The sequence below is a fragment of the Urocitellus parryii genome, chromosome 6 (genome assembly GCF_045843805.1).
Source record: "Urocitellus parryii isolate mUroPar1 chromosome 6, mUroPar1.hap1, whole genome shotgun sequence".
Classification (NCBI taxonomy): domain Eukaryota; kingdom Metazoa; phylum Chordata; class Mammalia; order Rodentia; family Sciuridae; genus Urocitellus; species Urocitellus parryii.
Window position 1 is genome coordinate 37,939,013 of NC_135536.1, and position 16,466 is coordinate 37,955,478.

At 37.6% G+C, this 16,466-nt stretch overlaps 1 protein-coding gene across 1 annotated transcript in view; it reads right to left on the bottom strand.

The window, feature by feature from the left end:
* Positions 1–16,466, bottom strand: part of Stxbp6 (syntaxin binding protein 6) — a 254,435-nt gene that overhangs the window by 48,366 nt on the left and 189,603 nt on the right. The window contains exons 3-4 of the mRNA XM_026414471.2: positions 6,914–7,044; positions 5,863–6,028 (exon numbers count right to left, since the gene is read on the bottom strand). Coding sequence (XP_026270256.1) covers positions 5,863–6,028; positions 6,914–7,044 — 297 coding nt within the window. The remainder of the gene's footprint in view (positions 1–5,862; positions 6,029–6,913; positions 7,045–16,466) is intronic.

Below are 16,466 nucleotides of genomic sequence, written 5' to 3' on the forward strand. Positions count from 1 at the left end.
AAATATATGGCACTTCAAAATAGCCTGCTTTATGGAAAAACAATCTGCTACATTCCAAATTCTGAATACAGCTAACAATGAAATAAAAACTGTCTGGATTAACTGTTGGAATAAGAGAGAGCTTATTTCATCCTGCCCCTGCCTGTCTGGAAACTGGTAACCATCTTTTAAGGTGCAGCTCAGACATTACCTTGCCATTATGCAATATTTCATATCTGTTTACATCTGATATCCACCCAGGAAGGTTAATTAAGTTGGTGAAGGTATTACTTTGTAGTTAGATTTCTACAGATAACTCGGTGCTGGACATGCAGACCCAAGTAAATGCTTGTGAAATTAATGAGAATGTGCATAATCGGGTCTCAAACAATAGTAGGAGGACTCAATGAAGGAGGCCAAATGTAAAATAGGCAAAAGATGAAGAGGTAGTTGATTGAGTTAGCCAGGGAGTTTAGGCATGAAGTTCAAGAAAAATGCCAGGATATGCTTCAATTTATGCTTGCCTTGAAGAATAAATCATTTTTCCCTATATCTCATTTATACCACTTACTGGGAAAACTAAAAAAGGTTTGCAAAGAACCTACTTTGTAGGTCTGACACAGAACCTGCTAATACCTACAAAAATTACTATAGTTCATAGTACAGGTTGAACATCCCTACTCTGAAAATCTACAATCCAATATGCAAAACTTTGAGTGATGCAGGACACCACAGATGAAAAACGCAATGCCTGACCTCATGTGAGGGATTGCAGTTGAAATGTAGTGCATGGCACAGTTTTCCCAAGAGAAAATAAAAGGCTCTTCTAGCTCCTTTAGCATGCTACAAAAACTTTTTCATGCACAAAATTATTAAAAATACTGTATAAAATTATCTTCAAACATGTGTGTAAGGTGCACATGAAACATAAATGACTGTGATTAGACCTAGGTCCTATCCCCAAGATACCTCATTACATATAAATGCAAATATTCCAAAGTCCAGAAACTGAAATCTAAAAACCTTGTTTTAAGCATGTCAGATAAGGGATATTCAACCTATATTAGACATAAAAATAAAAGGCCAACAATAATCATTACAAAAGGTCAGTAAAATAAAATAGCAATGTAGGAGCCATGTGGGAATTGTTCACATTTTTTTAAGAACAATGAAGTAAGAAAAAAACCAAAGTCTTCTTTGGGACCTTGAATTAATAGGAAATGCTCATGATCTAAACTGATGCTCTATTTGGGGCAGACCACCTTTCTTTGAAAGGACTTAGCTGAAAGCAAGCCTCTCTTTTGTAGTTTCAGGTTCAAGTATAAATGTGTCATTGCACACTTAACAGTATAACATCACCTCGGTTTACAGTAAACAGAAAAAGTAAAGGCCTCCATTTCAGAAGAAGTAAATTCAACCCATGTGAACTTCACTTTCAAGATATCATGTCATTCAAGATATCATATTTCATTGCAGCAGATAGAATTGGCTCCACACCTCCGTCTCCAATCTCTGTAGATCAGTAGGTAGCTTAAGGACCCAGCAAACCAAATGAACAGCTTTGTATTTTTTCAAGGTAGAGTGGAAGTTAGGATGAGTTGAGGGTCCATCCTAGCTTAATGATCCTCTAACCATGAACAGGAGACAAGAGGAGAGGAAAGAAGAGGAGAGGAAAGAAGAGCTGCAAATGTGCTGATGAGGCAGGAGGAGGGGCCAGTGCTTCCCTCTTCACACTTCTTCAGAGCCTCCTGCCCTCTTTCAGCTTATGAGGGCTCCAATGAGCTCTAAAAAGTCTCTTCTCAGAAAAGAAACAATCTGTGAGGTGAATAGAGAGCCTACATCTTGGGAGCAAATTTTTACCCCTCACACATCAGATAGAGCACTAATCTCTAGGGTATATAAAGAACTCAAAAAGTTAAACACTAAAAAACCAAATAACCCAAACAATAAATGGGCCAAGAACCTGAACAGACACTTCTCAGAAGAAGATGGACAATCAATCAACAAATACATGAAAAATGTTCATCATCACTAGAAATTAGAGAAACGCAAATCAAAACCACTCTTAAGATTTCATCTCCAGTCAGAATGGCAGCTATTATGCATACAAACAACAATAAGTGTTGTCGAGGATTTGGGGGAAAAGACACACTCATACACTGCTGTTGGGACTGCAAATTGGTGCAGCCAATATGGAAAGCAATATGGAGATTTCTTGGGAAATTGGGAATGGAACCACCATTTGACCCAGCTATCCCTCTCCTTGGTCTATACCCAAAGGACTTAAAAACAGAATACTACAGGGACACAGTCATATCAATGTTTATAGCAGCACAATTCACAATAGCTAAATTGTAGAACCAACCTAGATGCCCTTCAGCAGATGAATGGATAAAAAAAATATGGCATATATACTCAATGGAATATTACTCAGCGATAAAAGAGAATAAAATTATGGTATTTGCAGGTAAATGGATGGAGTTAGAGAAGATAATGCTAAGTAAAGTTAGCCAATCTCAAAACACCAAATGCCAAATATTTTCTTTGATATAAGGAGGCTGATTCATAGTGGGAAAGGGAGTGGGAGCATGGGAGGAATAGACAAACTCTAGATAGGGAAGAGGGGTTGGAGGGAAAAGGAGGGTGCATGGAGTTATTAATGGTGGTGGAACATGATGGACGTTATTATCCAAAGTACATGTATGAAGACATGAATTGGTGTGAACATACTGAGTATACAACCAGAGATACGAAAAATTGTTCTCTATATGTGTAATAAGAATTGTAATGCATTCCACTGTCATATATAAATAAGAAATAATAAAATTTAAAAAAAGACTTCACTTGTGTCTTCACTGGATCCTGAACTAGCATGAGAAGATTCCTAGTTTGTCCTCTGGTAATAAGAAAATATCATTTGGGAGAAACAAAGAATTTCAAACATGCAAAGAATTCATTTCACTTTTGAAATGGATTTAAATGACCTTTCACAAAGAATAAAAAATATTATCACAAGGGATAGGCACAATCAAAAACATAAGAGCACGACTGCAAAGGATCATAGATATTTAAATGATCATCTTATACTAAAATTAGTCTGAAAGAAAGTAGAGTTCATTGAGAGTCAGACTTGCTTCTAGACCTTTGACCTTGACAGTCAGTCTCATTACAAATTGCTATGCCCCAGTTTTCCCAGTGACATGGCTAGACCAGAGACCCAGCACGGCCAGGATGCATCTCTTCCCCATTCTTTCATCTGCCTTATCTAAAGTTCTAGTGAAAAAAAACCCAAACAAACAGAAAACAAAAAGCAAGATGATCTTAAGGGGTCCTCAATGACTCTACTTAGGACAAAAAGAAAAAGAATTATTGTAATTATGTATCTGTGACATAACAAAGAAAAAATTAAAACTATTATAATCTCTAATGCTCTCCTCCTACCCCCCATTCACTCTTCCAAACACAGGAATGTGCTCGATAAAATACTTCCAACAATATTACTGCACAACTCCAGAGGGCGCCATTCATACCAAAGGCAGTGTAATGAGGTTTCCTGGCATGTGCCACTCAGAGACCCTGAGGAAAATACTTTTAGAGCTCAGTGAGCCTGTGTTGAAATCTAATCTCCACTACTCACTACTGATATGACCCTTGGCAAGCTACTTAATAATCTCTCTGATCCTGTTTCCTTCTCTGTAAAATGAAGATAATACATTGTATTTCCAAAGGCTGCTTTAAAAACTAAGTAAGATAAGACAAGTAAAGAGTCTGGTGGAAGGCAGCATACCAACACCAACATTTGTTCTCTAAAATCACAAAACTAACATATTTCAAAGTACAATAAACATTGTGGCCTAAGTATAAGGAGACATCAAAATATTTTGTGAAATAAGGAAAGTTGTTCATCTGCCTAAGATGGAGCAGGTATTCAAAAGTTAAAGGGGTCAGGATATAGTGATCCCAGAAACACATCATTTTTAAGTCTCAGGATTGTGATGTGGCAGAAAGGAAGACTAATGAGCATACTAATTTATCAGGGTGTGTAGGTACAACTGTTATCAAGGATCAGCAACTGTTTAAATAAGACAGACTACATTCATTAAGGACATATGTGCTGCCAACAAATTACAACAGGCTTACTACAAACTTTTTTCTGGGACTTGATCTCATTAAACTTTACTATTTCTCAGACTGTAAGAAAGCAATATTGAACTTGATCCAATACACATACAAACAATGTAACTTTAGATATATGGGTTCCCATCTCAACTCTGCATCATTTGGTGTTCAAAAATGAAGATATCTGAAGGACTGGGTCAATGATTGACAGAGACAGCTGGTGGGACTTATGGGAAAGCCGAGATATTCAAAGAGAACATCTTAGAAATGCAGGCGTTCCCATGGAACTGCACTTGCTTCTGGCCTCTCATGAAGAAGTGAAATGCTCTGGAAGAGTCTTTCTCCAAGAGCAATGACAATTTCAAATACATAAAGGCACACTATTTTTAGGGTTGATAGCCATACAAGCTGCTGACCACACTGACACTGATGAGGGAAATGTTCCACAGCAAGAAGTGAAGATCAAGAAAGTAATCTGATCTTAGGCTATAACAGATCTAACTTAAGAGCTAATGAAGAATAAGGGAAAGCTGGGTATTCTGTCCAACTTTTCATTCACAAGAAACAGACACCAATAGTCCAAAACCCAGGGTATTGCAACCTTTTTACCAAATCAGTTAAGGTTGGATTTCCAAAGCAGAGTTCATTTGAAGATCACTGATGGCACAGGCATGAGAGAGAGTTCCATCTCATTATATTTGCCACAGAGGTTGGTGTTGGTTGATATTTCCTTTAAATATTTAACTTTGTTTTTGTCCAACAAGAAGTGGCCACTTTGAAGAAAATATGCACCACATATCACCTCTTATATTTTTCTAGGACTAAACAGAGAAGCTATAATAAAAAATTGCATCAATGCTTAAGAAAGACTTTCAAGGTTATTTGGATTATTATCTTTCAGTTTAAGAGTAATACAAACACTTGCAAGGATAATAATAAAGAATTGGACATTGTTTTCTCTATATGACGTTGTGCAGACTAATGGCAAAGTGAGAGTGTGTGTTTCAGCTGGGGACAGAAAAGTAGATTTCACCCCAAATTCAAATGAAGAATATATGAAAGGCCAAGGAGAAGAGGCAGAGTCTCTACTGTGATTTTCATTTAATATTTATTAAGGCAAAATTGGTGCATTTTTAAAAATACATTTTGCAAAACCAAGAAAACAGGTCAGCGAAAAGACCAATGATATAAAATAACTCTTCTCCAACTCAGAGTGATTGGCAAGTCTTTTATATTTTTAGCACAGTTTGAATTCCCTAAAAAGACTTGCCACCTAAAAGAAATGTGTGATCACCCTCTAAAAGTGTCTCACTGTGCTGCCTAAGATGGTACTCACCATATAACACTGGCTTATGGCCCTCATTCTAACTCATCTTTGTGTGCCAAGGAATAAACATGAGACTGGCTATTATTTCAAAAAAAGGGACAAAATCAATTGGAATTTTTATATTAGCATTTGTGAAACATCTTGAGAAATAACAGAAAAAAGCAACCCAGAAAGTAGTGTTCTGCGGTGAAATTATAGAAAAAGCGGTAAAGAAGAAAAATTGAAAGGTGGCTCATTGTTCTAAAAAGACCATCTTTTGTGTAAGAGTGAAAACACACCACTGTGTCTAGATGTAGCATAGTGTACACTCTCTAAGATAATTTAATGCTGTCTACTTCTGAGCATTTTGATTCTTTTAATTATGCGCTGAATATCTTCTTATATAAAAGCAAGTCTAAGGAAACAGGATGACTAAAGTCACACAGATGCCCACTCACCTCCCATAATTTTGGACTGGCAGTTAATAAACTCCGGCTTCCTGTCTGTGAGGTACCTCTGGCAGGTGTGATGGAGGATCTGGAAGAAGGTGGACTTTTCTGAGGCTGTGCTGGCTACCCACTGGTCAAAAGCATTTTCAAACAACAAATCAAACTCTGCAGAATCCTGGAAAAGACAGTGAGATAACTACTGATCTCAATCTATAAAGACTGCTGCTTCCAGTTTTCCCCTGTCAAAAGACTCAGAAAGGCTAAAACAAAGACTGTGGTACCAATTGTAAGGCTCAGCTTTATTACGACCCAAGTGTGTGAAGGGTCCATGTTTCTATGTATATCAAGCAAAATTCAAATCACATGGAATTTATAGATGTCCCTAGGAAGTTAGTATCACAGAAGTAAAGACAGTCTAACTACACACTGATGGTCAGAATTCCAACTGTATTATTTTCCCAATTACTTGGAAGATGGATGACCTCAGGTTCTCAGCAGTGACCTCTATTAATCTTGCCCCTAAACTTTGGAAGTAAGAGAATCTCCCTTATTTTAATAGAGAGTAACAAATTTACATTTTATTCTTCCTCATTATTGATGTTTTGGGGGTGTGTACATGCATATATGCAAAGGGAATGGTATTTTAAATATGTATCTATATCATAAAATGTTTGTCTTGTAAAGGAATACTAGTACAAAATTTTTAAGGTGTCATTAACTTATTTGATTCTTGGTAGATAATTCTTGTCATTGGTGGCATTGGGGGACAAATGCAGCTTTGATGAGCCTTGCCTTCTCCTATTAACGTCACTGGAGGCAGCATTTCTGCAACAATCATCCCTTTGGGTGCCTCCATCAAACAAAAGAACTAGATCTGTAATTTCCTATAGGAAGTGAAGAGGCATAGGAAGTTTTAGTTCCATGACTGAAATAGAGAAAGAGGCATATGGGGCTGACAGTCTTGTTTGGGATGATTCAAACCACCCCCACCACTACCAAGGTCAATCAGAATCATCTTGTAAAGAGAATTCCTTCGGCCAGCATAGAGCTATTCACTCACCCGATTAGGATCGATACCATTAACCTGGCGAAGCTGCTCCAGCATCCACTGTGATCTCCGCACGAACGATGTGGAGCCTTCAAACTGTTTGACCTTCGTGATAGATGCCTGTGTGGGCTTCTTGTTTGTCACTGCCAAGAAAAAACCAGGGAGATTAGTGGGCCTGCAGGCTGGTTTATATCCTCCTTCAGTGTGTATGCACGACAGAGAGAATCTGAATGAATGGGTGCCTTTGGTGGGGGGATATGAATGCAAAAGAAATATAAGTTTCAGTCTCCCCTCTCTAGCTGTTTATAACATAACTGCAAAAGCTGCTTCCTTTATGTCTTCATCCAATCCAACAAAAAACAGCTTAGCTAAATAACACCAAAACCTTTAATAGAGGCTACAAGTGCACAATTACAGCTTGCAGGGAAAGAAGCATGTGGGGCTGACAGGCATCAGGCTGGGTTCATTAGGAGGGCTAAATTTTAAAGGAAGTGAAGGTTATGAGCTCCCTGGGGAACCATAATGCTTATTTACAGTTTGAAAGTGTATCAATACCTGAGGCCTCAGTGATAAGGAGTAATCTCAACTCTCAAGTAACCAAAAAAATAAAATAAAAAAGAACTATTTCTTTTTATAATATCATCCAGTGTATATATAGTTTGCATCTGATTATGACTATATCTGGCATTCTGGGCAAAGTCCCCACATATGAATTTTTGAAGTCACTATACCCACAGGACCAGGACCACCCCTCCTTAGCCTCCGGCAGTTTTCCCCCTTCCAACTGCAGATGGACTTCATCGCCTCTCGACTGATGTCAAGCACCAGGACAAAGTCACCCTGAGCATTTCTACATCTGCTTACTTGGTGATTTAGAGACTAATAATGGTTGGAGAGGTAATTAACGGTCTTCAAAGCACTTTCATAAAAGCTCCTCCTGAGTCCTGGATGTGGAAGTTAGTAAAGATTAAACAGAAATGATGCCATGGAGGAATTAGGGAAAGCAGAGAGCACCATGCGCTACAAAGAATTTGAGCTAATCACAGCCTGTGGAGGCCCGAGTGGCTGTGTCAGAAGAAAATACATATTCTTTTTTTGTTGTTGTTGTTTTCAATAATTCGGCAGATGCTTGAAAGATGGCAAAAAGAAAAGCATTCTCGAGGGACAAGGGACAGAAAGCATTTGCTCCAGTCACATTTGGTGATTAGAAGTCTCTATGGTTCAGGCATTAAAAAATGCTTTGTAGTATCTGGGGTCACTGAAGTAGGAGAGCAGAGACCACAGAAAAGCACGGAAGGAAGATACTCTGCCTTTGGATTCGGTGAGCATCCAATCTCCCCCCTTGCTCCTAGCAGGTACTTAGCAAACTTTTTTTTTTTAAAACTTCAAATAATGTTTTGGTTTACTGCCCATTATTTCAGTTATTTTTGCCTAACAGCTTCTGGACATTTTTACACTATTTAAATTTACTTTTACGGTTAAAAAGTCATCATGACCATACCCATAATCAGAGGAGATTTTATAGTCTTTATCACAAATGGCCTCTCTTCATTGGCTCCATCCCATTAGGAATAACCATTCCCCTAAGTAAATTCAGGCAATATTACTAGTGTGCCCAGGGCTCTGTCCATCCATTTATTTCAGTTTATTTATTTATTTATTTGTTTGTTTATTTATTTATTTATTTTTTGCATCTCCTATGACAAAAATAGGAGTCCTAATAGTTTCCTCTGATAGTTGTACTCTGCTCTTATATTTTAATGTCAAAGAAAACACACACCTGGAATACATGCAGGCCCAGAATGTGCTTAAAAGATTAAAGAAAGAATGCTTTTCAATAACAGGAAAACACGGGTTCCTGTATTAGACGCACACCCCTAAACACACAAAGAGGATTTCCTCCCTTGTTTATGTAAATCATATGACATTTAAGCGTCTTGGGAAACTTGAAGGCTTTCCTTCTAACTTCAATTAAAGTTGTTATGAACTCCTATTTTTATTTCGGGTCCATTTGTTTCCAATTAGTTTACAGCATTATAAAAACTCAAATTCAATGCAAGATCACTGTATATGCCTGGCATGTTTAAGATTCACTTTTTAGGAGGGCAAGTTCCATTGCAAGTTTGTCATTAAAATGAGAAGGGCAGGAACCACAACCACAATGACAAGTGTCCCAGCAAAATTCCTCAGCTGTGATCACACTGGACAGTGGCCATTTTTGATGGAAACAGTTATAATTCTATCCATTCCCACTGTCTTTCCCTATTAGTTTATTCCTTGCCCAGTTCTTGGAGCCTGGCTAGTTTTCCTGGGCACTGAGCCCAGTTTGGTTTAATTTCTGTTGATTGTTATTTTCCCTAACATCCCAGTTTCTATTTTGAAGCAGGTGCCTTAAAATTATGTTATTATATACACATTATATAGAATTAAATATAGAATTTCCCTTTCTAAAATCAAAACACTTGGCTAAACATACCATGGCCATACTTTTTGAGTACTTAAGAAATATAATGGTTTAAATCCTTCCTTGTTTGAGCATTTTGGGGGTTCATAACTCATAAAAAAAGTAAGTCACCCAGGTTTTCGATGTCTATTTCACTGTTTTAATGAAAGATAGTAACTCATCTTCTCCTTCCAAAAGAAAGTTAATTGAAAGCATACATGGAAAATGCATATTACCTGTATTAGTAATATCATAAGCTATATCCAACAACCCCTCTATGATAGACTCCAACATGCATTATTTTTTAATAACTTTAAAGTTCAGATAACTGGGACACTTTCATTATGATTTCATCAATTATGAGGAAAATAAGCTATACAGACATTTAAAGGGGACAGAGTGGATATGACACACTAGGTAATATTGCAGAGCACCCAGAATGAGCACATTTCCTCTGGTGTCCACTCTGATTGCACATCAGAATCACCTGGGAGCTCTTACAACAAAGGTCCCGGATTGGGTGAGCTGGAACACCTTGGGTGGAGCTCTGGCATGAATATTTTAATTCTCCCAAGTGATTCAAATGCACATTAATTGCTGGGAATCAATTAACTTATGTATTAATTCATTCAACAAATATTTATGGAACATTTAAGTTTTGAAGGCAATTTGAAGATTAAATAAGATAAGATCTTGAATCACGAATTTGGATGTGATTAGGGGATAAGAATTATGCAAAAGAAGCCAGGCAGACTGGGGAGAGCCTATCTTAAAATAAAAAAGGCTGAGGGTGTAGCTTAGTGGTAGAGTACCCCTGGGTTCCATTCCCAGTGCGGCAAAGAAAAAAAAAAGAATTATGCAGAAGAGTTCTAAAATATAATAGTAGGATATTCAAATCATCTGAGGATCTGAGGTGTTTGGGTGGGGGCTTTAGGGATGAAGATGGAGTTGAGGGAAGTCAGGGAGGCTTCGAGAAGCAGCCACATCTCAGGCCTGGCATGGTCATCCTGTTAGGGACTTCTATGATTACCCAAACCTGTCTATTCAAACTTTAGTAGAGGACTGAAATATCTTTTAAAAACTCTGGGATGGGATGGGGTTGTGGCTCAGTGGTAGGGCATTTGCCTAGCATGAGTGGGGCACCAGATTCAATTCTCAGCACCACATGAAAATAAATAAAATAAAGTCCATTAACAACTAAAAAATGAAATTAAAAAAAAAAACTGTGGGAGGCTGAGGCAGGAAGATTGCAGGTTCAAGGCTAGCCTTAGCAACATAGTGAGGCTGTAAGCAATCTAGTGAGATCCTATCTCAAAATAAAATAAATAAATAAATAAAAGGGCTAGGGATGTGGTTCAATCACTGATACTGCCAAAACCAAAATAAACAACAAAAAGGCCTGCATGAGCTTGGGTATCTCCCAAGTTCATCTCATCACCCCTTCCTTTTTGTACTCAGTTTACTTTTTGATCCCTTTATCCAAGTAGGTTCCCTCCAACATGTTATTTCATTCACATCACACTCAATGTTCATTTAAAAAAATGGGCTAATTTCAAGCTTGCATTAAATATTCAGTGTTTGCTTCTCTGAGAAATTTGTAAAAAACAAAAATCAGCCTATAAACAAAACCAGACTGTTATTGTGTCCCCCAGTTCTAAAACATATACTATATAGATAAATCCCCATGAGGATCTTCTAAGTTACTTCCTACCGGTTTGTGTTATAGGATTATAAATTGACATAGTGCTTTTTCAAAATAGAATTTAATATTTTAAAAAATCCATTTTATATAGCTTCTAGCTTTGCTCTTGAGATTGATAATACCTGTGATAATCATTGCCATTATCTGACCATTATTTTATAGATAAGGAAACTGAGGCACAGAAAGAGCTGACTTTCCAAAGTTGTCAGTTAAAAATTGGAAAAATTTCAACTTAAACAATGAACTTCAGTGCTCTTTCTATCATAATTTTTTACTGCAGTGTCAAATGTCACATTTTATTGGTACAGGATGCTCATTAAATAAGACTTAATTGAATCATTGCTTTCTAATAATGATACTACTTGTTGTGATTTTTATAGTTTCCTGAAATGTTATTTTTTAATGTTTCCCCTTAAATAAACCTTCCTTTTTATTTTTAAATGAGTTAATGAAGGGCAATATATATTAAACTCATAAATAGATATGCAGTGTTGCCTTAGAGAGAAAACTCTTTGGTAAGACATGGGATTAGCAAGTGGAGACAGAAGTTAAGGACTCCACATCATAGATGTCCTCCTACAAACAATAAGACAACCAGAATGGCTCCTCTGGGACCACGGAGTGGTACATCTGGGACTTACTCAGGAAACCCAGTTTTGGGGTTACCCAAGCTAAAGCTTCCTGCTCTCTCACTCCCACTTCCTGCAGTCCCCGCTTCCTCGCTGGCATCAGAGGCAGGAGCAGCCCCAAGGCAACCAAAGCTAGGTCTCTTTGCTCTCAGCTCTGAACAGAGAATGGTCTTCATGGCTTCATGTCTCTTCTTTGACCTTTATGTGGACTTGATCCTACGAAGCAGTGATACAAACCATTCTGGTTTTTTTTTTTTTTTTTTTTTTTTTTTTTATTGGTTGTTCACAACATTACAAAGCTCTTGACATATCATATTTCATACATTACATTGAAGTGGGTTATGAACTCCCAATTTTACCCCAAATGCAGATTGCAGAATCACGTCGGTTACACATTCACAATTTTACATAATGCCCAATTAGTAATTGTTGTTGTTGTTGGGGATAGTAGGGGATAGGAAAGGTAGCAGAATACAAACCATTCTGTTCAGAATATCCTTATCATCAACCCACACTTCTCCATTTCACAAACTAATGGTCTAACGAGGTCTTTTGAATAGTGGCCCATCCGTGAGACATTTTACAAAAATAAAATCAGACACCTGACTCTAATCACAGGTGGAGACCACTGGCCTTGACTGTGCAAATCAGAAAATTCTATTTCATTAAAAACCACCAAACAGCCAACAACCAAGTACCAACTAATCTTATCAAACAAGTCTTGCACAAGGAGGAGTTGGTGAACTGACAAGAAGGGGAAGAGAGAAATACACACTATTTGCATGTGATGTAAATAGGAGAATAGTGCACACTCTGCAGGGGATTCTGAGACAGATTCTCCATTCAAGGTCCAATGGTGATCTCATTTTTCACAGCATCATGTCTCAACTATTCCAAAAAGGAAAGTCAATTTTGCCTAAGATACAAATTCCTATTTCAGTCTTAAAACACAATTTTAAAGGAAACAAAAAAATCAGCCTATAAACAAAACGATTACTCTCCTCCTTTGTATCCTTTCTATCTTGTATGTCTTAGGTATTGTAAAACATTTACCAACATTTTGACAAACATTTCCTTTACATATGGAACTTAAATCAAATCATTATATTACTTTATATGGCCATTTCTGTAAATTAGAAAAAAAAGTACAGGTACTAAAGAACAAACCACATTCGCATTAAAGTTTGATGTTAAAGCTAGGTGGTTAAAATGCAGAATTTGCAGTTTCTTCCATCCCTAACATATCTTCAGGATTCACCAACACAGTCCTCTCATGACCTCATGATTTAGGGAAGACTGAGTTGGTGGTGTGCCTCAGCTCCCAGTTCAGTTGGAATCTAATGGGCAGACACTTTGGTTTTAAGACTGCTGAAGACAAATAAATAATCTGAGCAAGAAAAGAGGATCGTTCACATAGAATCTCACTAGTGCTGCTCTTTGGCTGCGTCAGAGGTGACTGACAAAAAAAGAAAAAAAAAATCCTCTCAAATGTGGGTCCAGAAAGTAAAAGCACATGGCTTCTGGGGGCTGATGTGAGGGAACAAGCCAAGGTGAGAAATGATCTTGCATTGGGTAAGGTGGTACACACCTATAATCCCAGAAACTCAAAAGGCTGAGGCAGGAGGATCACAAATTTGAGGCTAGCCTTACCAACTTATTGAGGTCTTAAGCAACTTACTGACACCCTGTCTCAAAATAAAAAATCAAAAGGACTGGGGATGTGGCTCAGTGGTAAAGCACCCTTGGGTTCAATCCCTGGTATTAAAAAAAAAAAAAGTCTTCTTGGAACTGGTTTCCTTACTGTTGTAAAATGCTAATGTCTGATAATTCCAGGTAGATTTCATAATATGCATGAGAATAAACATTAAGTCTCAGCTGCATCAGTAATTTCGCCAAGTGAGACAGCTGAATGTTTATGAGCATAGGGAGATATCCCCCCTCCTCTGGTTAGCAGGAAGTGGAACATGGTACTCTCTACCCAGAATTGATTTTTGGCTTTTCACACTTTCTCAAAGTTTGATATAATTTAGGGATACAGTAAATGTTTAGATCCATAGGCTACATGATCCAGAGTTTCAAAATCAGACCAGGTCTTGAAATTGCCAGGTTGGTCTGTGAGGCCTACCCCTCTCTTTCTGGTACCTCCTTTCTATCTTCAGTACTTTTTTTTTTTTTTCTGAGATCAAAAGCTCTGACAAGAAGCATTTTAGAGGAGAAGTTTATATGGGACTCACTATTTCAGAGGTCTCAGTCCACATAGTCGGCTCCATTTCTCTGGGCCTGGGGACAGGGCATCACATCAGAAGGCTGTGGCAGAGGAATGCAGCTCAGGGCATCACACCAGGGAGCAGAGATGGGAGCTCCCCTCACCACAGACAAAATATACCCAAAGGCATGCCCCCAATGGCCCACCTCCTCCAGTTGCTCCCTACCTGCCTATAGTTACCACCCAGTCAATCTCTATCAGTGGATCAATGCATTGATGAGGTGCATTAACCCAATTATTTCACCTCAGAAATTTTTTGTGTTATCTCACACAAGAGCTTTTGGGAGACATCTAAACCATAGCAGTACTGGAGGCTCTCTGGACAGATTCCTCGGGCCCACATGGGTCTAATAGGATATTCTTTTTTAAAAAAATTTTTAAAATTTTGAAATATTTATTTTTTGTTTGTACTTTTTAGATATACATGGCAGTAGAGTGTGTTTTGATGTATTATACATACATGGAGTATAACTTTTGTACATATGTAGGGTTTCACTGGTTGTGAACGTAGGAAAGTTATGTCCAATTCATTCTACTGTCTTTCCTATTCCCATCCTCCATCCCTTCTTTCATATGCCTTTTTCTAATCCAATGAACTTCTATTCTTCCCTCTCCAACCCCTTATTGTATGCCAGCATCTACATATCAGACAAAATATTTGACCTTTGGTTTTTTGGGGATTGGCTTATTTCACTTAGCATGATAGTCTCCAGTTCCATTCACTTACTGTCAAGGGCTATAATTTCATTCTTCTTTATGGCTGAGAAATAATCCATTATATATATGTGTCACACACACACACACACACACACACACACACACCCCAAATTTTCTTTATCAATTCATTTGTTTAAGGGAATCTAGGTTGGTTTCCATAGCTTAGCAATTGTGAATTGAGCTGCTACAAACATGGATGTGACAAAATATTCTTGAATCTGCATATTTGAAGAAAAATATTTGAAGAAAAAAATAAAGATGGTGACATTTCAGTCAGGAGCACCAAGCCAGTGGGAATGAATGTGGGATGCCCCTAAACAGTTCCTACTCCCTTAGTCCTTAAGGGGAAGGAAAGTGTAGAATGAGTGCTCAAGGCTTTGAGAAGCCGACTTTCTAAGTCTCTTGAAGAGCTAATCACAAAGAAAGAAGTTTTCCATTCTAAAGAGCCCTTACTTCACATTAGTTCCTCGATCTCCAGTGACACTACATTCTCATACCAGACAGGGCAGAGGGAAGATAGTTGAAGATGGTGATGATGATGTCTAGGAAATTTCTTCAAAGTGATACCACAAAAGGAAACGTCTGTGTAGAACCCCCCCTTTTTTTTATAAAGAAGTTTGTTTAAGTCCTTTAGTAGGGCAAGAGAAATAAGAAATATTTTGTATCAAGCTCTCTTGGGAAGGCTGCCTTTAATATGAAGAAACAGCACCATGTCCAGAGTAGTTAATGATTGCACATTAATCACCACGCGACTGTCCTATGTCAACTCTGCTGGAAGTACTGAGTTGTTCCAATAGTTTCAAATTACCAATAGGGAGGCATTATCACATCTGGAATAGACAACTTCAGTGTCACAGGCCCATATGAGATCTCGTTGATACTTTGAAAATCTATCCCCATCTAATTATCATCTTCTTTACCTCATTTATAATTTTAATTTTAAAAACCTATAAAATATGTACATTTTTATTTTGAAGCGTATTCTATTTTTCAAGTCAATGACAGGTTCAGGTATAGCAGAGTGGTCTTAATTAAACCTTAAGCCTGAAATCTTCCTGGAAGGTTAACCTCAGAAGACCCGAATTCTCCAGTGCCCTCTCTAGATTAAGACCACAGTCTTCTATATTATTAATTGATACACAGTGCTAATTGCTATATGCATGAATAAATGAATGAGTTAAAAAATGAATGGCTCTTCAACTAAAGGAAGAACTATTCTTGGGCTCACCAGAAACCATGAACAAACCAAAAACTTATTTCAGGTAAAATTGTTCAGTTTCAAAATCAAGACATGATTTAAGGGATTTGAACATTTTCTTACTGGAAAAGAGGGAGATTCTGAGAACAAGTAAGTGGAGAAAAAAGTGCAAGAACCAAGAAATTATAGAAATATCAGAGCCTAGAAGGAGAGAAATTTGGAGGTTATAACCAATTGCAACAATCTCTTTTACTCCAATTTAATTTTAACAGCATCTTTGTCAATTAACTGTTTATTTCAGCCTCCCTGAAAACACAATTTTTGGCTTGAGATTCAGCCACTCAAGGTTTCCCGATTTTTTTAACGTCCTAAGACAATCTCCCCATTGACCTGCAGAGAAAACCAATCTGCATTCACTTGGGGTAAAGGGGAAATGAAATATATAATGAATTATAAATCCTGGTTAATATTAGTTATTGCAACTTTACATTTTATATGGAAAGGATATAACATGTTCTGTTTGTAATGTAACCATGAAACAAACAGACTTCAACTAAGAGTAAATGCCCAGAGTTGTGACAATTGTGATGGTTTCCAAAGGAGACTAAAT